The sequence below is a fragment of the Felis catus genome, chromosome A2, assembly GCF_018350175.1.
Source record: "Felis catus isolate Fca126 chromosome A2, F.catus_Fca126_mat1.0, whole genome shotgun sequence".
Classification (NCBI taxonomy): domain Eukaryota; kingdom Metazoa; phylum Chordata; class Mammalia; order Carnivora; family Felidae; genus Felis; species Felis catus.
In genome coordinates this window covers 14762564-14783609 of record NC_058369.1, presented here as the reverse complement: position 1 = coordinate 14783609, position 21046 = coordinate 14762564, and the positions used below count along the sequence as shown (strand labels likewise).

Genomic DNA, 21046 nt, shown 5'->3' with positions numbered 1-21046 from the left:
CTGGAGCCTGCTTCGGATTCTGTATCTCCCTCTCTCTCCCTCTCTCTCTCTGTCCCTTCCCCACTCATGCTTTGTTACTCTCTGTCTCTCAAAAATGAATAAATGTTTAAAAAAAATTTTTTTAAATTTTTTTAATGTTTGTTTATTTTTGAGAGAGAGACAGACAGAGAGTGAGCAGGGGAGGGGCAGAGAGAGAGGGAGACACAGAATCTGAAGCAGGCTGCAGGCTCTGAGCTGTCAGTACAGAGCCTGACACAAGGCTTGAACCCATGAACTGTGAGATCACCACGAGATCATGACATGAGCTGAAGTCGGACGCCTAACCGACTGAGCCACCCAGACATCCCAGAAACAGTCATTTTCAGTGCCGGGGTAGTAAATACATGGCTCTCTACATTTATCAAAACACGATACAGCTGTATATCACAAAGGGTGAACTTTAAAGCATGCAAACTAAAAAACAAGCAAAACACATCAACTAGGATGTCAGCGGTCCCAGAATGGAATGCACATAACTACATCACAAGTGTGTGACATTACACCAAAGTCAGTGGGCAGCAAAGGAGCTGACCTAAGTAACTTTAGAAAAGGAGGTTGTGCCTGGAAATTATTAAGGCTTTAAAAAAAAAAAAGAGGGGTGCCGGAGTGGCTCAGTCGGTTAAGCATCCGATTCGTGGTTTTGGCTCAGATCATGATCTCGTAGTTCGTGAGTTCGAGACCCACGTCAGGCTCCGCACTGACAGCACAGAGCCTGCCTGGGATTCTCTGTCTCCCTCTCTCTCTGCCCCTCCTCTGCTGTCTCTCAAAATAAATAAACCTAAAAAAAAAAAATTTTTTTTTTAAAAAGAAAATGAACTGTACATAAACATTGTACTGTGTAAATTTGTTTCTCACAGGGATACAGGATAACAATTCTGAAAGTACTTTACATGTATACTGGGGCTGAACGAATCACTAAAGGGATGATAGAAAGTGGCAGCCAGGTTTCTCAATGCCAGCAAGGGAAGTTACAGATAAACAAAGAAGGAAGGTTAGAATGAACCCATATGGATTCTAACCTCCTGGATTAGAGTCAGAGACATAAGCATGAACTCATGTTTAACTGAATATATATATATATGCAAACGGATAGATACAGATACAATTACAGGTACGTCCACATACACGACTAAGTATGTATACATATATTACCTAGCTGTCTACTGAGAAGGCCTAGAAGCAATGACACTCCAGTAGCAACAAACACACCTAGTGCCCACATCCTGGTTTCTGAATACCATTCTCCAATAAAAGGAACCAGGGCTCCTTGTCGAAATGGCTGATTCTAGCCCTAGGACAGGAAAAATACAGATGAGCCAGGAATAGCTTGTATTGTCATAAAGGAAGTGCTCAAGCAAAAGGACACAGAAACCAGCCTCAAAAAGCTCCCAATGGCCAATCTAGGACAATAAGAGCAACACGATAAAAATAAGGTATTGGATTATAACCCAAAGTATAATTTAAAAAATGGGAGAGAAGAGACAAATCTTCCTCAGAAAAGAATTTCAAATAATATAAATACTCTTTTCTCCACAAGGTAGTGTTTAATCCCCGCCACCCTCATTATCCAGGTGAGTCCAATCTAATCACATGAATTAGAGAACCTGTCCCAGCTGTAGTCGGAGGGACATGTGACTAAGGAAGCAGAGTTGGAAGGTTACATGCTGCTGGCTTTGAAAATAAAGGGGCCTGGAGCCAAGTAATATGAGTGGCCTCTAAAAGCTGGAAGAGGCAAGGAAAAGAATGGAATTCTCCCTAGAACCTCCGGAAAGGAACACAGCCCTGGACACTTATTTATTTTAGCTTATTTATTTTAGTGAGACAGCAAGACTCATGTCGGACTTACAGGACTGAAAGACAATACATTTGTGTTGTTTCAAGCCACTAAGTTTGTGGTAATTCACGGTGTGGCCATAAGAAATGGGGGGCGCCTGGGTGGCGCAGTCGGTTGAGCGTCCGACTTCAGCCAGGTCACGATCTCGCGGTCCGTGAGTTCGAGCCCCGCGTCGGGCTCTGGGCTGATGGCTCAGAGCCTGGAGCCTGTTTCCGATTCTGTGTCTCCCTCTCTCTCTGCCCCTCCCCCGTTCATGCTTTGTCTCTCTCTGTCCCAAAAATAAATAAACGTTGAAAAAAAAAAAAAAAAAGAAATGAACAGAAGCGCTCACTACTGCACCCTTGTGTAAGGACAGAGTCGGCAACTTACTATGCAAAGATGGTGCCGTTATACCCGCTCATGCAAGACTCCACAATGCCCTTGGCCACAGTCGAGAACACGGATTCCTACAAATGTAAGCACCAAATATGTTAACATTTCATAAAAATGAACCACATTCCTAAATTACGTTCTAAAACATAACAATAAAAACAGTGTGCTTAGACTTTACAACACTTGTGATAAAATAAAAATTGTATCCAGTATTGAAAAAAAGCTAAAACATCTAAGATGATAAAACGTTAAACATATTTACGTCTACTAACCCCCTATACAACGCTAGATTTAAAACTCACATCTAGAATCCATACAGAATTTTGTCGGCACATTACGTACAAATATCATATGGATATTAGCATCTGATACATGGCCCTGTGTGTTCTTCAGTGCTTTTCCCACAAGTTTGTACTAAATAATCAATACCTGATTTTTTGCTTTCATTTTTACACACATAAGTAGATGTAATCTTATCAACAGTGCAAGAATTCTTAAACCTGCACTAATACAGTAGCCATGAGCCACATGTAACTACTAAGCACCTGAAACATGGCTACTCCAACTTGAGATTTATTATAAGTATAAAATATACACCAGGTTTAGAAGACTGAGCATGAATAAAAAGAATGGAAAATACCTCATTAATAATTTGCTTTATATTGATAACATGTTGAAAAGATATTTTGGATATACTGGGTTAAATAAAATATAGGATTAAAATTAAGTCTGGGGCACCTGGGTGGCTCAGCCAGTTAAACATCCAACTCCTAATTTCAGCTCAGGTCATGATCCCACAGTTGTGAGATCGAGCCCTGCATCAGGCTCCATGCTGGGCACAGAGCCTGCTTAAGATTCTCTCTCTCCCCCAGTCCCTCCAAAAGGAAGGAAGGAGGGAGGAAGGGAGAAAGAGAGGAAGGAAGGAAGGAAGAGTGAGTCTGCCTGTTTTTTTACTTTTTTTCAACATGACTACTAGAAAATTTAAAATTATATAGGTGGATAACTTTATATTTCCATTAACCAGCCATGTCCTAGATGAAAAAAAAATCCAAGGATCCAAATGTCTCACTAAAAACATCCATGTGCATAAAGGAATAATCAAGATCTGTGATGTCTAATACACTAGTCATTAGCCATATGTGGCTATTTAAATTCAAATTAATTAAAATTAAATAAAACTTAAAAGTCAAGTCCTTAGACGCACTAGCCACATTTCAAGTGCTCATCAGCCACATGCACTAGCATATCTGAGAAAATAAATTTTTAAAAATTTTTTATTTTTTTAAGTTTATTTATTTATTTTGAGAGAGAGAGAGAAGGAGAGAGAGAGAATCCCAAGCAGGTTCTGCACTGTCAGCATGGAGCCCCATGAAGGGCTCGAACTCACCAACTGTGAGATCATGACCTGAACCCAAATCAAGAGCTAGATGCCTAATCCACTGAGCCACCAGGAGCCCCCTAAATTTTAAACTTTATTCAATCTTAATACATTCAAACTTAAATAGCCACATATGGCTAGGGGCTACTGTAATGGACAGTGCAGATATAGAACATTTCCCTCATTACAGGAAGTTCTAATGGATGGTGCTGACTAGATCTTAACTAAACTGTCCTGAATTAGAAAACCAGTTACTGACATCATAGTAATCTTAAACCTGTTACTCTCTGCTATGGACTGAACGTGTCTTCCCCAAAGTTCCTGTGTTGAAACCCTAATCCCCAGCGCCATGGTTTTTGGACTTGGGGCTTTGGGGAGGTAATCAGACCATGAGGGTGGAGCACTAGTGAGACGAGTAGTACCCTTCTAAGAAGAGACACAAGAGAAATGCTTTTTCTCTCTCTCCACAGTGAAAAGGCAGCTGTCTAAAAGCCAGCAAGCAGGTCCTTACCAGACACTAGATCTCCTGGCCTGGATCTTAGAATTCCCATCCCCAAAACAGTGAGAAATAAATGTTTGCTGTTTAAGCCCCCCTGTCTTTGAGATTTCTGTTACAGCGACCACAACTAAGATACTCTCCCTAAACTAGGAAGCTGAACCATACTTATTATCAATCACCCAACTGGCTCTGAAAAATACACCTCCACTAACCCCCATCACTGGATGGTGAGAGAAAAGTAAAGCAGGCTGATCATTCTGGTACAAAGTTTGATGAAGGAAAAAAAAACCTAATAAAATTAAATTTAAAATATTTTAAAATAGATTACATCTAAAATATCTAATGTTTGAGCTTCCTTATCTGAGATCTATCAAACTAAAGAGACCAGAAATGAAATCCTCACAAATCATAGAATCTTATCCAAAAGGAAAGTGAAGTTTCCAAAATTATCATTACCTGAGTGGTGTGCATGTCTGCAACATGATCAAATGTGAAGGTCTTGGGCTCAGGGTTGGAGTGCAGCCGGAGAGTGGTAGAGGAGAGCACAGACAAACAGAAGTTTTGCTCTCCATCAGCTGATCCAGAACCTTCTGTAGGTGGACGGATTCGCACAAAAACTTTGATGGCATCACCTTCATTACTAAAGACAAGAAACGTACCAGCCTAAGTTTACTGGAGAAAACTAAAAAAGGATCTGAGTCCCACACTGCCTGTAATGTTTCCATACTGAGATTCCCCAACAAAGCCCCCAACCTACTCACTTACATTCACCTCTTCTAGAAGTGTCGCACGTGACTCACACCCTTTACTGATTTTGCTTCACGATACTCATCGTCACAAGCTTTCACGTGAAATCAACTCAAAGGAAGTTGATTCCACGGAGCTCTAAGCATTGCTTGTCTCTGATTTCCCTCTTTTTTTTTTTTTTTTTTTAATTTTTTTTTTCAACGTTTATTTATTTTTGGGACAGAGAGAGACAGAGCATGAACGGGGGAGGGGCAGAGAGAGAGGGAGACACAGAATCAGAAACAGGCTCCAGGCTCTGAGCCATCAGCCCAGATCCTGACGTGGGGCTCGAACTCACGGACCGCGAGATCGTGACCTGGCTGAAGTCGGACGCTCAACCGACTGCGCCACCCAGGCGCCCCTGATTTCCCTCTTAACAGCCATAATAAAATAGTCACCCCAAGGGAGAATTATGTTACTGATTCCATCTTTTAGCCTGGAAGGTAAGAGGATGGGGGGAGAGTTGGGGAAGAAGTGTGATGTTTCCAGATTTCCAGGTAGCTAAGAACTGAGCTTTATGCTGAAACCAGTATCCCTTACTTTGTTAAACGTTCTAAGAATACTACATCCGCATGGGTGGGGTACCTGATGCGCATGGGTGGGGTACCTCCACCTGATGGTGGAGTGCCTGATTGTTGATTTCGGCTCAGGTTATGATCTCACAGTTCGTGGGATGGAGCCCCACATCAGGCTCCTCACTGACAGCACAGAGCCTGCTTGGGATTCTCTCTCTCTCTCCCTGTCTCTCTCTCTTTCTCCCCTCCCCTTCTCACATGCTCCCCCCCAAAAATAAACTTTTCTCTCAAAAATAAAAAAATAAACTTAAAAAAATATATATTACATCCCTAATTCTTTTGGTCTCAGTGACAAGATTTTTTTCTTACCTTGGTTGGTTAGACTGACAGTTTGTCACATTGCGTAACTCAGCTAGAAAAACAGACAAGAAGTTATTACAGGCATTTAAAATTGCAATATAGGGGCACCTGGGTGGCTCAGTTGTTTGGGTAATGGACTCTCGATTTTGGCTCAGGTCATGATCCCAGGGTCGTAGGATCGAGCCCTGCATGGGGCTTGGCACTGAGCATGGACCCTGCTTGGAATTCTCTCTCTCTGTTCACATCCCCTGCCCCCACTCACGTTCTCTCTCCCAAAATAAATAAATAGATTTTAAAAAATTGCAATGTAAAATCCCATCCTTTTAAAAAAATATTTATTTTGAGAGAGAGAGGGTGCACACGAGTGGGGGAGGTGCAGAGAAAGAGGGAGAGAGAATCCCAAGCAGGCTCTGTGCTGTCAGCACAAGGCTCGAGCTTACGAACCCCGAAATCATGACCTGAGCTGAAATCAAGAATTGGCCACTTAAAGGGCACGTGGGTAGCTCAGTTGGTTAAGCGTCCAACTTCGGCTCAGGTCATGATCTCTCGGTCTGTGCGTTTGAGCCCCTTATCGGGCTCTGCGCTGACAGCTCAGAGACTGGAGCTGCTTCAGATTCTGTGTCTCCCTCTCTCTCTTCCCCTCCCCCACTCACACTGTCTCCCTTTCTTTCTCTCTCAAAAATAAACATTAAAAATTAAAAAAAAAAAAAAAAAAGAACTGGCTGCTTAACCAACTGAGCCACCCAGGTGCCCCTAAAAATCCAATTCTTATCTACCCTACTCTTCTATTGCTACCACTCCTCAGTCTCCTTGGCTCCTGACCTTTTGACAGTGAGGCATTCTAGGGCTTAGGTCTCGATCTTCCTTCTCTTCTTTCCACATCCACTCCATTGGTGAGGACATCCAGGCTCACGGTTCTAATTGCTAAGTATGTGTTGATGAGTCCCAAATGTAAACCTCCTCCCTGGACCACTCTTTTGAGCAACAGACTCTCACATCCAACTGCCTACCTGACATCTCCAGTTGGAGGCCCAATTGGCAATGTCTCAAATTTAAAATGTCCCAAACTGAATTTCTGATCACCCCACCCCTACCCCAAACATGCTTCTCCACCTTGATTAATGACAACTCCATCTTTCAGTTGCTCAGGCCGAAAACCCTGGAGTTATCCCTCACCCCTTTCTTTCTCACGCTTCATATCCAACCTGTTAGCCAATCTTTGGCTCTACCTTCAAAATTCATCAAGAATCCTACAACTTCTGGTTAAATCCACTGCTATGACCACCATGAAATCAAGCCAGCAACATCACCTATTTGAGCTATTACAACAGTGTCTCTGTTTTTCTTTCTCTCACTCTCTCATTCCCCCAACTGCCACCTATTTTCAACCTAGCAGGGAGAATTATTCTGCTAAAAAAGAAGCCAGAGATCAACTTCCAGCATGACTGCAAGAGGAACTATCCTGACCCACTGTCCAGTGAAACTGGTAAAATAAATAAATAAAAGCCACTTAAAGCCTCTAGAAACAGCCATAAAGGCAAACAGCACATGAAAAAACATCTAGTCAAGATCACTGGAAATTTCACAAGAGAAGTGAGCGTCTATTGAACCAAGATGGCTCCCTCCCTCCCAGCTCAACAAGTTGGGAGTCTCCACTCCAGACTTTGCAGCTAAGAACACAGAGATCCTCCTCCCCCCACTCAGTTCCTACTTGGAGGGCTTTCTTCCCAGGAGCAGGTTACCAATTTCTCATCCAGCCTCCAGCCAGCTGCCTAAGGCTAAATCCCAGGTAAGTATGACTGAGAGGTGGGGGTTCCCTTCTTGCACCCAGCCTCCACTTGTGGAATGAGGCTCTACCTTGGACATAGTGTGCTGAGAACACTGGGGCCCTGACGACCCTTATTCTGGCTGGTGAGACAGTGTTTCTCCACTAGGAGAGGCAAGTCAAGAGGACCCCAGGCTGCTGTGGCGGGCACACACACGCGCGCACACACACGCACACACACCCACGCACACACACACACTCATACACACCCTCCCATTCCCAACAAACACTCAGCAACTAGACCAGAGGTGTCACTCTGAAAGAACACTGTTGTTGTTCTCACCCCCAGCTCCAGAGCCTAGGATGAGAGATTTTGCCTCAGGGGAGAGACAGACCACAAAGAGATAGTTCCAAAGGAGCTGACTTCATTTCCAACAAAGCAAGGAGAAGTTCAAGCCCAATGGCACACTCAAGAACAGTGAAGGTTGTGGGGAGAAGCAATTAGGAGGAGATTCGATATCCAAACAAAACTTGCAGGCCTATTAATTTGCAGGTGAGAACTGGGACCTAAGACAGCTGGAAGCAGTTTTACTGGGATGAGAACAAATATCAAACACAGACCTCAGAAACTTTTCCTTCAAAAGGGCAAGAAACTTTTCCTTCCAAAGGGCAAGAATCTAATTGGACTGATTTATAAGGCAATATTCCAGGCATTGTTGGAAAACAACAGGGCAATCAGCTGGCATTCCTGAAGTTTAAGAGCTACATGTGGTCAGGGAAAGAGAGAGAGATCCCCACCAAAACCACCAAAAGTCATCAGGGTGACTGTGGGCGTACCCAAAGCTGGAATTCTCTGAGGAGCAACATCAAAGGCTTAACGTTGGGAGGGAAACAAATGTCACTAAAGCAATCCAGCCAGTTATTAAACAAACAGGCAAATAACTACCCCCAGAGGGTAGAAAGGCCAGTATCCAAAGTTGCTATAAATTTATTATCTAAGATGTTAAGTATCCAACAACAACAACAACAAAAAAATGACAAGGCATGCAAAGAAACAGGAAAGGATGACCCATAAACTATGAAAAACAAAAAAGAAAAAAAAAGCTGGCAAGAGAAATTGCCTATGACAGCATCTAGATGTTGGGAGACCTCAAAGTCACCATTATAAACATGTTCACATTACTGAAGAAAATCATAATTAAAGGGTTAAAGGAATGATGACAATGTCCCATCAAATAGAGAATAGCAATGGAAATTATTCTGAAAAACTGAAACTCTGAAGTCCAAAAAGTACAATAACTGAAATAAAAACTCACTAGAAGGGCTCAACAGTATATGTGAACTGGTAGAAGAAAAAATAAGCAAACTCAAAGACAGAGCAACAGAGATTATACAAGGCAAAGAACAAACAGATGACGGAAAGTGAAGCAAGCCTCAGAAAAATGTGGGACACCATTCAGCACACCAACATAGGTGTAATGGGGAGTACCAGAAGGAGAGAAAAGCTAAATAGCGGGGAAAAAATTTCAAAGTATTTTAAAGCCAAAGACTTCTCAAACTCATTGAAAAAACAACGTATACCTCCAGGAGGTTCAATGAATTCCAAACAGGATAAACACAGTGATCCACAAACAGACACATTATCGTAAAAATGGTGAAGGCCAAAGAGAAGGAGAAAATCTTGAAAGCAGCAAGAGAAAAACAACTTGTTACTTACAAGCGAACCCAGTTACATTGCCAGCTGACGTCTCAACATAACCGATGGAGGCCAGAAGGCATCTCAGAGAGAATTTGCTGCCAGCAGACCCAGCTTTCAAGAGATGGTAAAGGTGGGGCGCCTGGGTGGCTCAGTTGGTTAAGTGTCCCACTCCTGGTTTCAGTTCATGTCATGATCTCACGGTTCTTGGGTCACAGTTCTAAATGCTAAGTGGATGTTGACGAGTCCCAAATTTAAACCTTCTCCTTGGACCACTCTCTTGAGCACCAGATTCTCACATCTAACTGCCTACCTGACATATCCACGTCAATATCAAAAAAAGGGGGTGAGAGGGAATAGAACTACATAGGAGTAAGGTTTATATCATTGGAATTAAGCTAGTGTAAACCCAAAGCTAATTCTGATAAAATTTGCATGTTAGGGGCACCTGGGGGGCTCAGTCAGTTAAACATCCAACTCTTGATCCTCACTCAGTACTTGATCTCAGGGTGGTGAGTTCAAGGCCTGCACTGGGCTCCACACTGGGCATGAAGCCCACCTTAAATTAATTAGAATGTTAGGATATGCATTTAAACTTTTAAAAAGCTTTAAAAAAAAGCAGTAAAGGAAGAACAGAGGAACATAAAAGATGTGAGATGCGTAGAAAACAAGAAGTAAAATGGCAGATGTAAATCCAACTGTATCAATAACATGCCAATGGAGTAAATAACCCAATTAAAAGGCAGAGACTGTCAGACTAATGAAAACATGCTCCAACTATATACTATCTACAGCAAACACACTTTAGATTCAAAGATAAAAATACACTCAAAGTAAAAGAATTAAAAACGGTATCTCACCTAAACCAAAATTGGACAAAACAACAACAAATGTTGAGAAAAAGATAAATGAGATAAAGAGGGACATTTTATAGGGGCAGCAGGGTGGCTCAGTTGGTTAAGCATCTGACTTTTCAGCTCAGGCCATGATCTCGTGGTTCGTGAGTTCCAGCCCCGCGTGGGGCTCTGTGCTGACATCTCAGAGCCTGCAGCCTGCTTCAGATTCTGTCTCCCTCTCTCTCTGCCCCTCCCTGCTCGCACTCTGTCTCTCTCTCTCAAAAATAAGACATTAAAAAAAATTTTTATTTTTTTATTTATTTTTTTTTTAATTTTTTTTTTAATGTTTATTTATTTTTGAGACAGAGACAGAGCATGAGCAGGGAAGGGTCAGAGAGAGAGGGAGACACAGAATGTGAAGCAGGCTCCAGGCTCTGAGCTGTCAGCACAGAGCCCGATGCGGGGCTCAAACTCACGGACTGTGAGATCATGACCTGAGCCGAAGTCGGACGCTTAACCGACTGAGCCACCCAGGCGCCCCTAAAAAAAAAATTTTAAAGAGGGACATTTTATAATGATACAAAGGCCAATCCCTCAGGATAATAATACAAATACAAACATATATTCACCTAATATCAGATCACCAAAATACACAAAGTGAAAACTGACAGAAGAGTAGGGAGAAATAGACAATTCAACAATAACAGCTGGAGATTTCAATATGCCACTCTGAATAATGAAGAAAAGAGTAGATGTTACTTGGGGCTGGGGGTGGGGGGATAAGGAGGTGGGAAGGGTGAGGACTGAAGGTATGAGATTTCTTTGAGGTGACCAAAATGTCCTAATGGACGATGCTGATAATTCCACATTATCTGTGAATATACTAAAAACTGTTTTAGGGGCGCCTGGGTGGCGCAGTCGGTTAAGCATCCGACTTCAGCCAGGTCACGATCTCATGGTTCGTGGGTTCGAGCCCTGCATCGGGCTCTGGGCTGATGGCTCAGAGCCTGGAGCCTGTTTCCGATTCTGTGTCTCCCTCTCTCTCTGCCCCTCCCCCGTTCATGCTCTGTCTCTCTCTGTCCCAAAAATAAATAAAAAACGTTGAAAAAAAAAATTTAAAATAAATAAATAAATAAATAAATAAATAAAAACTGTTTTACACTTTATAGGTGTGGACTGTATTGTATCTGACTTACATCTCAAACTGTTAAAAAAAAAAAAAAGTCAGACATCAGTACTAAATGCAATGAAGGATCTGGTTCTAGAGAAAAACTATGAAAGTAAATTATTGGACAATGGATAAAAGTAAGATACGGACTGTGGATTAGACAAGAGTGCTATATCAATGCAAACTTTCTTGATAACTGCAATGTGATTAGTCAACAGAATATGCCTGTTTTGAGAAATCACTCACTGATAAGTATACATATTTACTCACTGGTAAAGGTATATCATGTCCCCATTTTACTCTCAAATGGCTCATAAAAAATATGTATACACACACACACACACACACACACACACAATTGGGAGGGTAAGAGAGGAGGGAGAAAGAATGATAAAGCAGATGCGGCAAAATGGAAAGTGGTCACTATGGGTAAAGAACATTATGCAAGATTTCTTTGTACTACTCTCACAATTTTTCCATAAATTGTAGCAAAATTAAAAGTTATCTTTTATTATTTTTTCCTTTTTTTTTTAAAGCTGCTATTCTTGTGGATGTCTTTTTTTTTTTTTTAATGTTTATTTATTTTGAGAGAGAGACAGAGGATGAGTTGGGGAAGAGGAGAGAGAAAGGGAAACACAGAATAGGAAGCACACTCCAGGCTCTGAGCTGTCGGCACAGAGCCTGATGGGGGGCTCGAACCCACAAACCATGAGATCATGACCTAAGCCGAAGTCAAACACCTAACTGACAGAGCCACCCAGGCGCCTCTAAAAGTTATTTTTTAGGGGCGCCTGGGTGGCTCCATTGGTTGAGCATCCAACGGGCTCAGGTCATGATCTCACATTTGGTGGGCTTGAGTCCCGTGTCGGGCTCTGTGTTGACAGCTCAGAGCCTGGAAGTTGCTTCAAATTCTGTGTCTCCCTCTCTCTCCTCTCTGCCCCTCCTCCACTCTCTCTCTCTCTCTCTCTCTCCCTCAAAAATAAATACAACGTTAAAAAAAAGTAAAAACAAAAATACAAAACTCTGCAGTGGTTGTCCATCTCAGTTGGAGTAGGCAAAGATCTTAAAACAGCCTACAGGACTGGACATGATCTAAGGCCCCTGCCTCCCCCGTCACCACCTCCACAACTCATTTCCTATTACACTCCTTGCTCCAGTACAACCAAACTAGATTTCTTGTTATTTCTAGAACATGCCACCCTTTGGGACCTTTACACGTGTTGCATCTTCTGCCTGTAACATTTTGGGGGGGATTTACTCAAGTATTGTCTTCTCAAGTATTGACTTTGGGGATTTACTCAAGTATTTACTCAAGTATGGGTCAAGTATTCCATGACCTTGAATTATGGGAAACACCAGCTTATCTCCATACACACCCACCCAATTATCTATCACTCTAACTCCCCTTCTTGGGCTTGTTTTCCCTCAAGGGACTTACAGTCATCAAAATATATATTAGTTTGCTCTCTTTCTCTTCCAAATGAACTGTAAAGCATTATCTAGAGCAGTGCCTGACACACTGTGAACACTCAATAAACTTTGAATAAATAAATACTAGGACATCAGTTAAAAAAAAAAAAACACCTTAATTTCTATTCTTCCTATTCTGCTTATTTCTATTCTTAATTTCATAGCACAGAAGCACAAAGTCAATATTCACACAGAACAACTGTTCTGGAAACTACCCTTTGCAGCTATATCCCCTCAAGCAGATGAAGATCTGTGAAGTGGGAAATGCACCAGATTGCCCAGTTCCCCACCTGCCCTTCCTTCGCAGCTTCTCCAAGAGTTGGCAGCGAAGAAATAGTCCCTGTGTAGCTTTGGCAAAAGGAAAAGTGGTGGAGAGCACTGCCTGAGTTCCCCAAGGCCTGCTCCAGATCTCTGGACTGCTGGGAATGCAAGCAGCACTTGGGATGTCCTCAACCTTGACGTTGTTAAGAGACTTCAAGGAACAGAAGCGTTTCCCATGGAAATCACCATTTTCACACAAGAGAGCTGTGAATACCCTTGTTCCCATCACTTACAGATAGGTCAGAGTCCTTTCAGAGACAGTGACACACAGATGTCACTTTCCATTATGTAAACAGATGCTCTAACTTTATCACAGGTTATCAACTCTCTCGTGTGAGTCCAGATTTACAGAATACCATGGTTGTGCAGAACGCACACTGAACATTTCACTCCACAAGTGAACCAATGTGTGCGCTAATATTCCCTGAATACTGAAAATGACAAGAGAAACATTTCAGATGGAAAGAGAGAGCACACTGTGATGACCTAAAAAGTTAACGAAAACAACAAATCCATTAGAAAACAATTACAACTGACAGCTGCAAGCGTTAATGCTGTTGGAAGTCTCACCAACGACCAGAAATTCAGTTTCTTCAATCTTCTAAATCGGCCTCTCCTCATTACCATTCATACCACTCACCAAGATCCATCGAATTAGCTCAAAATCTAATCCTTAAAGGATTAGGCAATGTAAGACATGGGACACGTACACGAGAACGCCAAAGGACGAAGAAATTAGTGAAAACGGGAGGGTTTATCAAAATCGGCAGTGCTCCTCTCCAAAGTTAAAAGGAAGAAACGGAACGGGTGCCCTTGAGAAGAAAATAGGAATTTGTGATCATAGAAAGACATCCTGTGCTTATCTGAAATTGTACAGCAGGCAAAGACGTGCCTGGAGCATGAAAAGTTCTCCCATTCAGGACAGTCAGTAACGTGGAAACACGCAGAAGGTGGTGAGAGCCTGGGCCGACCTCAGGCAAGGATACTTAGAGACAGCCCCGGTCGGGACACGGGAATAGGGCAGCGACGAAACGACAGAAGCGAGAACGGGAAGGAAAAACCAGCAGGTCGCTGGACGTCAAGCTCCTGGAGGGCTCTCCGGTTCCCTGCTCAGCCCAAGCGCCTAGAACTGTGCCTGGCTTGTGGCGTGGGCCCAATACACAGAGACAAGGGAAGATAGCTGTTCGAGCCGCGTTTTGAATGAGGGTCCGAGAGAGGTCCCAAACGCCCCGCGACGCTGGGTCCGCTTCTGCCCTTCACGCCCAGCCGGGAACCCTGCGGGCGGCTGGGGCTTGCCGTCCTGCACAGTTGCATTTGGGGGCGGAGACAGGGTCACGAAGCCGGAGCTCCTTACTTACTTTTGCAGCCGGGCGCCATGGCGCCCTCACGCCTCGATCCCAAGACCAATGCAGCGGATACCCCCACCTCCAGCCGCGCAGCGCGCCGGGATTCCGAACGCTCAAGATGGCCGCAAATTTGAATTTGGCGCTCCGGTCGGACGTTGACGCCAGCAAGGGGGCTGCCATGTTGCCCGGCCTCCGGTCAGGGGGCGGGGACTGCGTGACGTCACGAGCAGGCGCCATAACCAATGTACACTCTCAAGCGGGCCCAGAGAACCTGTCTTTTCCCGGGACAGCCATGAGCAAGCGGAACCAGGTTTCGTACGTGCGGCCAGCCGAGCCGGCGTTCCTGGCCCGCTTCAAAGAGAGGGTCGGCTACAAAGAAGGGCCCACCGTGGAGACCAAGGTGAGCCCAGGGCAGTTGCGTTACCGGAGAAACGCTGCCCTCCCGCTACTTCCGGCTTCTGCCTGGACTTGAAGGCCTGCCTGGCAGTGACGGGTCCCTCCCCTCACCTGCGCCCAGCCCCTAATCTGGGTGGGCTTCAGTCCCCAGGCTGGTCCTCTTCAAACTACTCCAGCCTCTTATACCCAGGAAGATACTTGTCGTTTTTCGTAGTGCTGTTGTATTCTTGAAAATGACTGGACCCAGGTAAAGCGCCTCGTCCTTGGTAGATGGTTAAGAAAGATCACTTTTCTCTCTCTTACTTGCTTATCCCAAAACCTGTAGTTAGCAGGATGGATGGTAGCGTGGTCTCGTTTTCCAGATAGTTACTGAAGGCCGCTCGATCAAATGACCTGATGTCCTAGACCTGGAGTCTGGATCTTTGGAAGAATGCCCTGGATCTATTGTTATGCTTTATTGTTTAACAACCACACCTCCCTCCTCCTCCTCCCCACCAAAAGTATGTTTAAGAATATTTTGGATGTAAGTAGAAGAGGAGCTTTAGGAAAGAGCAGCCCCTCTATAGTTTAAGGATAGAGATCAGTGGGAGTCAACTTCTGAGCCTTCCCAGGCTTCAGCCCTAACTGGTTCACGCCAAAACCTGCCCTATCTCTTTCAGTAGGAAGAGACTATTATGCTTAGGGGATGTGTGGAGAAATAAAGAATTTACTTAGCATTCTGTGTCTAGCACTTTAATACCCGCCCCTCAAGTCACTTAGAGTTTAGTAAAGGAAACAAGATTGACTTGTGTGAAATTACTCAATCCAATGAGAATATGCTAAGTCCAGGCATTGTGAAAGAAAATGAAAGAACAAAGAGATGTATCTCCAAAATACCATATTCTTTTAAAACCTTCTTCGCTGCTTCGTCTCTGCCTTCACAGGCCACCACCTCTGTGAACCTCTTCCAAGCTCCTACAAATACTTTTCCTCTGTTCACTTTGTCCATATCTGTGATATTCATCTTTTTGCATTGCAACTACTTGCTTTCCTGTGATTGTCACCACTAAATCAAACTCTCTGAGTTAGTGTCTTAATCTTTCTGTATTTTCCTAGCACCTGACACAGTGCCTGGACCAAATAGTAGGTGACCAGTGCTATTGACTGTGCTTATCATCAGGCAAGGCTTCAAGAGGAAGGGATACTTAGATTGAATCTTGAGCATGGGTAGGTCAGCAGGTAGAGATGGAAGGAAGGGTGGATAAAGGTGTAAAGACGGTGAGTGAGCGGGGCATCTGGCTGGCTCAGTCAGTGGAGCATGCGACTCTTGATCTCAGGGTTGTAGGTTCGAGCCCCGTGTTGGGTGTAGAGATTACTTAAAAGTAAAATCTTTAAAAAAAAAAAAAAAAAAAAAAAAAAAAAAAAGATGGTAAAGCATGGACTGTGTGATTGAGGAAACGGTTGGAGAGAAAGCCATATGGACTATTCATTTGGCAACAAGGAGCCATTTTTGGTTAGAGAGAATTTGATCAGGGAGTGACGGATCCCCAGGACCAAAAACGGTGATGATGACACAGAGGATGAGATTTGAGAAAAGAAATATGGATTCATCAATGAGGAGACTATGAAACCTAATTTTATAGTTTTGTTTGAAGTCCTTGTGATGATCATGTGTGTGTGGTTAACACCCTGAAGATTCTAGCTGGGAATGCTGTTTTAGGAGAACCTGGGGTGGGGGTGGTACTTTCCAACTCATATCAGTGACTTAAACTTATGCAAGAGACTTTTCCACAGACAAATACCCCTATGTTTCTGTGTTTGAGAAACCAACTGCACTCTTAATCAGGTTGGCAATATAATCATCAAACTAGTCATCTAGTCAATCTAGTAATCTAGTAATTCTAGTAATCTAGTTAACAAAAAGAAGAGTTTCATGGGAAATCATTATATAGTCAAGTTAAATTACCTTATTCACCTTCTTGAGAGTTAATTCAGGAGTGGCTTTGAACAACCACTGTTTCTTTAACCATTTCTCTATTTTCCAGCCAGTCATGTAAACAAAAAGAGAAGAGTCAGAATTAATGATTCTCAATCTAACAAACACCAGGAATTTTTTTAAAGATTTTATTTCTGAGTAACCTCTGCACCCATTGTGGGACTTGAACTCACAACCTCAAGATTAAGAGTCACATACTCCACCTATTGAAGCAGCCAGGCACCCCAGGATTTATTTTATTTCACTGTCCCATTTCCTTGGTTAAAAATACTTACGGGGGCTCCTGGGTGGCTCAGTTGGTTAAGCATCTGACTTGGGCTCAGGTCATGATCTCACAGTTCATGAGTTTGAGCCCCACATCGGGCTCTGTGCTCAGAGCGTGGAGTCTGCTTCAGATTCTATGTCTCCCTCTCTCTCTGCCCCTCCCCTGCTCGTGCTCCGTCTCTCTCTCTCAAAAATAAATAAACATTAAAAAATTTTAGTACTAGGGGCGCCTGGGTGGCGCAGTCGGTTAAGCGTCCGACTTCAGCCAGGTCACGATCTCGCGGTCCGTGAGTTCGAGCCCCGCGTCAGGCTCTGGGCTGACGGCTCAGAGCCTGGAGCCTGTTTCCGATTCTGTGTCTCCCTCTCTCTGCCCCTCCCCCGTTCATGCTCTGTCTCTCTCTGTCCCAAAAATAAATAAACGTTGAAAAAAAAATTAAAAAAAAAATTTTTAGTACTAATTACCTACTAGTTTGTGATCATTTATTGGAAACTTTCAGAAAAAATAATGCAAAACTAATGAATAATCAGTGAACTAACATGGATATTATTAAAGAGAATGCACTTGTGAAGTGATCGAGCAGATTTGGGATGTAGACAAAATGAGCGAATTTGCCTGTAACTTGCCGGCCAGGGCTTTCAGGTTCATCATTTTTCATCCTATTAGTCATTCCTGAATAGATCAACAAATACTTCTTGAGCCCCTGCTGTTTGCCAGGCTCTGAGCCTCTAGAGGCTCGGTGCCTCTAGTACCTCAAAGGAACTCACCTAGCAGAACCAGATAGAAGAATATTGGCAACTCAGTATGGTACATGCACCCTATGAGCTATGCACAGTGTGAGAAGGAAGACAAGGTGAGATCAGGAAAGTACTTCTAAAGAATCTAAGTCTAGAAGGCAGCTTGAGCAGGTATGCACCAGGGGCAGTGGGGCTTTCTAGGCACTAGGAACTGGTTCAGAGATAGGGGAGGCAAAGGAGCTAATATGGTCATGTGTCTGCAATCCTCCAACCCGGCTGGAGTCCAGAGGCCATGAGTGTGGTGTAGGAGAAAGCTGTGTGTCTAGGCCAGATGCCGTAGGGCTTTGTTGCCTTGTCTAGGAGACAAGGAAGGCTCTGTGAGAGGTGCAGTAACAAGTTATCTGAATAATGTGTGGTGCATGTACATACCTTTCAACCCAGCAACTCCACTTCCAGGAATTTATCTTACACATGAGTTCACAAAATTGAACAAAAATAAGTGCATAGTAGAAAAAGTAAATAAAAATGTGTGACTAGTGGAAAAAACTAGAAACCACCAAAATTTTTATGTACAGGGTACTGGTCAAATAAACCATGAGATGACCATATATATAATTAAATACTAGGCAGTGGTTTTTGAAATACAGAATTTCATATTAACAGATAATTCCAAGGTACTATACAAAGATTATTTTTGAGTAAAAAAGTTGGGGTGCAGGGTGCCTGAGCGGCTCAGTTGGTTAAGCATCCGACTCTTGGTTTCAGTTCAGGTTATGATCTCACGGTTCGTGAGTTCAAGCCCCGAGTCAGGCTCTGCACCTGTACAGACAGTACAGAGCCGGCTTGGGATTCTCTCTCTCCCTCTCTGCCCCCTACCCCACATGCGCGTGTGCGTGAGCCCTCTCTCCTCTCCCTCTCTCTCTCTCAAATAAACTTAAAAAAAAAGAAGTTGGAGGAGTGGGGCTTTTATGGTAGCTGACATTTTTTGAAAACGAATCAACTGACCCAAGGTTACCACTTGTAATGTGTATAGTGAGTACATGTTTTCTGTTGGCATTCTCTGTACTTTTATGTTTGGGAAATTTCATAAAGAAAAGAAATCAAGTCCCATAGTATGTACAGTCTTCTTTTTGCATACAGAATGTTTTCCATACTTCCATATTTTTATACACTTAGGAAATGGCTGTAGGATTTCCACCTGACTGAAGCTGTCAGATGGGAGGAGATAATCAGAGGTGGAAGAACACCTTTTACTTGCTGCCTTCTGTACTTCGGCATTGATTATTTTTTGTCTAACTTTGAGAAGAGATGGAAGTGAAAACAGTTGGTGAAGAGCAGACAGAATTGATGTGGTTCAGCACTGCCCTGAGTCGGCTGGGTGGGCAGTACTTGAAGCAGAGGGCCCCTGACACTGGGAACCGTGAGCTGGGGTCCTGCTGAGATGGAAATTAATCCCTGTGGGCAGGCACTTCAAGGTAACTGGCAGGTGGATCTCTTCCCTAGTGTGGCAGGGTTAGGCTCTTAAGAGTTACTTGGAAATTCACTGCCAAATACATTTTGTCAATAAAGTTACCCTTCTCCCTTAGTAATTACGGTGTCTCACCGAGACCATGGTTGTATTTGGTTCAAGGTCAGACGTCTACATGTGGTGTTTGTGTTTTCCCCTAGAGAATCCAGCTTCAGCTCCCAGATGAAGATGGTGATCACAGTGACAAAGAAGATGAACAGCCCCAAGTGGTGATTTTAAAAAAGGGAGACTTGTCAGCTGAAGAAGTCATGAAAATTAAAGCAGAAATAAAGGCTGCCAAAGCAGGTATGTCTAGAAGTAATCTGATTTTTTTTCTAACAATTTAAGGAGCCTGAAATACGAAACTATCTTATGTAATAGTATGGTATGTTTGAAGGAGACGGTCCTAGGTTCAAACTTCAGCTGTAACACTCACCAGATGTGTGATCATGAACAAGTTATTTCACCTCTCAGCCTCAGTTCCCTCATCAGTAAAATGGAGACAATAATGGTACCTACTTTATTGGGTTGTTACAAGGATAAAGTGCAAATTTAAATAAAAACATCCTGTTTAAAAAAAAAAAGTGGTTAGGCTTACAAATTAGTCAACAGAGGTGTATTTATTTAATCAGTGCCTGAACTGCGGTATGCTACATGGTATGTTTTTCATTATTCCTAAATATTAATTACATTGCTTTAAGGAAAAATGCTAGAGTTCAAAACAATCACTTTTCAAAACACTTCAAAATACAGCCAGATTATAACTAATTGGGGACTGGCAATGTTATGGAATACTTTACAGGAAGTGAGTTTTTATTAAGTGACTGCCCATCTTGTGGGTATGTAGCTAGAAGCAGTGGAGAAGACCAGATCGAATGGACTCAGGACATCTTTAAATACCATCTGAGGTTTTTCTTGCCATTTGACTCTCCAATAAAGGCAAAATGAGAGAAGAAAGTTCTTTAACTTTGTCTTTGCTGCAGATGAAGAACCGGCTATGGCTGATGGAAGAATCATGTATCGAAAACCAGTCAAGCGTTTCTCAGATGAAAAATATTCAGGTCTAACAGCAAGCTCAAAAAAGAAAAAGGCAAATGAAGGTCAAATAAATAAGCAGGACTCCGTTAAAAAGAACTCACAAAAGCAGATCAAGAACAGTTCCCTCCTTTCTTTTGACAATGAAGATGAAACTGAACAAGTGTAAATATTTTGGACTTGGTCTTCCTTTAGAGTTTATGGGGTATTTTTTAAAATGGCATCTTTTTTCCTATTTAAAGATAATACAAGTTCATTACAGAAAATTTAGAAAATTCGGAAAAAATGTATGATAAAAACTTTGTTTATCAATACCCCTTTGACATGATGCAAACTCTGTAGATATTACCAACTATTAACATTTTGGAACTTCCATGTGTGGGGCATGTATGTATGTATGTAAATTATATTTTTTAAACAAAATTGGGATTATGTTGTGCATATTAATCTGTCCTGCTTGTTACATGTCGTTATGAGTGTTTTTCCTGATCAGTAAAATTCAAAAACTTAACATAATTGCTATTGAGAATTTTGTCATTTGATGATTTTGTCATTAAATGACAAAATCTTCAGTATCTTCATGAGCAGAAGGGCACTTCGGATGAGGAAGATGATAATGTGGCTAGTTAAGAATACTTCCCCAGCTCCTGCTAAAGGTAGCCGTATAACAGTCCTGGCAATTTTAGAGATAGAAGTGGGTCTTGTACAGTTGAGGACCTAATACAAGTGATCTTGATACAAGTGAGGAT

The 21046-nt window shown here is 42.7% G+C and overlaps 2 protein-coding genes across 9 annotated transcripts in view; one reads left to right on the top strand and one right to left on the bottom strand.

The window, feature by feature from the left end:
• Window positions 1-14516, bottom strand: part of KIF15 (kinesin family member 15) — an 81983-nt gene extending 67467 nt beyond the window's left edge. For 4 of the 6 annotated variants that reach the window (XM_045048991.1, XM_045048996.1, XM_045048992.1 and 1 more), the window contains exons 1-4: window positions 14398-14515; window positions 5793-5835; window positions 4579-4762; window positions 2243-2319 (exon numbers count right to left, since the gene is read on the bottom strand). In XM_045048991.1, the coding sequence (XP_044904926.1) occupies window positions 2243-2319; window positions 4579-4762; window positions 5793-5835; window positions 14398-14416 (323 nt within the window). In that variant the 5' untranslated portion in view covers window positions 14417-14515. Of the gene's footprint in view, window positions 1-2242; window positions 2320-4578; window positions 4763-5792; window positions 5836-14397 lie in introns of all 6 variants that reach the window. The other 2 variants (XM_045048998.1, XR_006591894.1) reach the window with 1 other exon arrangement.
• An 83-nt stretch (window positions 14517-14599) lies between these two features.
• On the top strand, window positions 14600-20726 carry KIAA1143 (uncharacterized protein KIAA1143 homolog). 3 transcript variants are annotated; one of them, XM_045049070.1, is made up of 3 exons: window positions 14600-14785; window positions 19424-19568; window positions 20110-20252. In XM_045049070.1, exons 1-3 carry the CDS (start codon window positions 14678-14680, stop codon window positions 20208-20210), a joined length of 354 nt encoding a protein of 117 aa, XP_044905005.1. In that variant the 5' UTR covers window positions 14600-14677; the 3' UTR covers window positions 20211-20252. The 3 variants fall into 3 exon arrangements, with proteins under 3 accessions (XP_044905005.1, XP_044904995.1, XP_003982181.2); XM_045049060.1 differs by having other exon boundaries at window positions 14601-14785; window positions 20202-20476; XM_003982132.5 differs by having other exon boundaries at window positions 14604-14785; window positions 20246-20726.
• The last annotated feature ends 320 nt before the right edge of the window (window positions 20727-21046 follow it).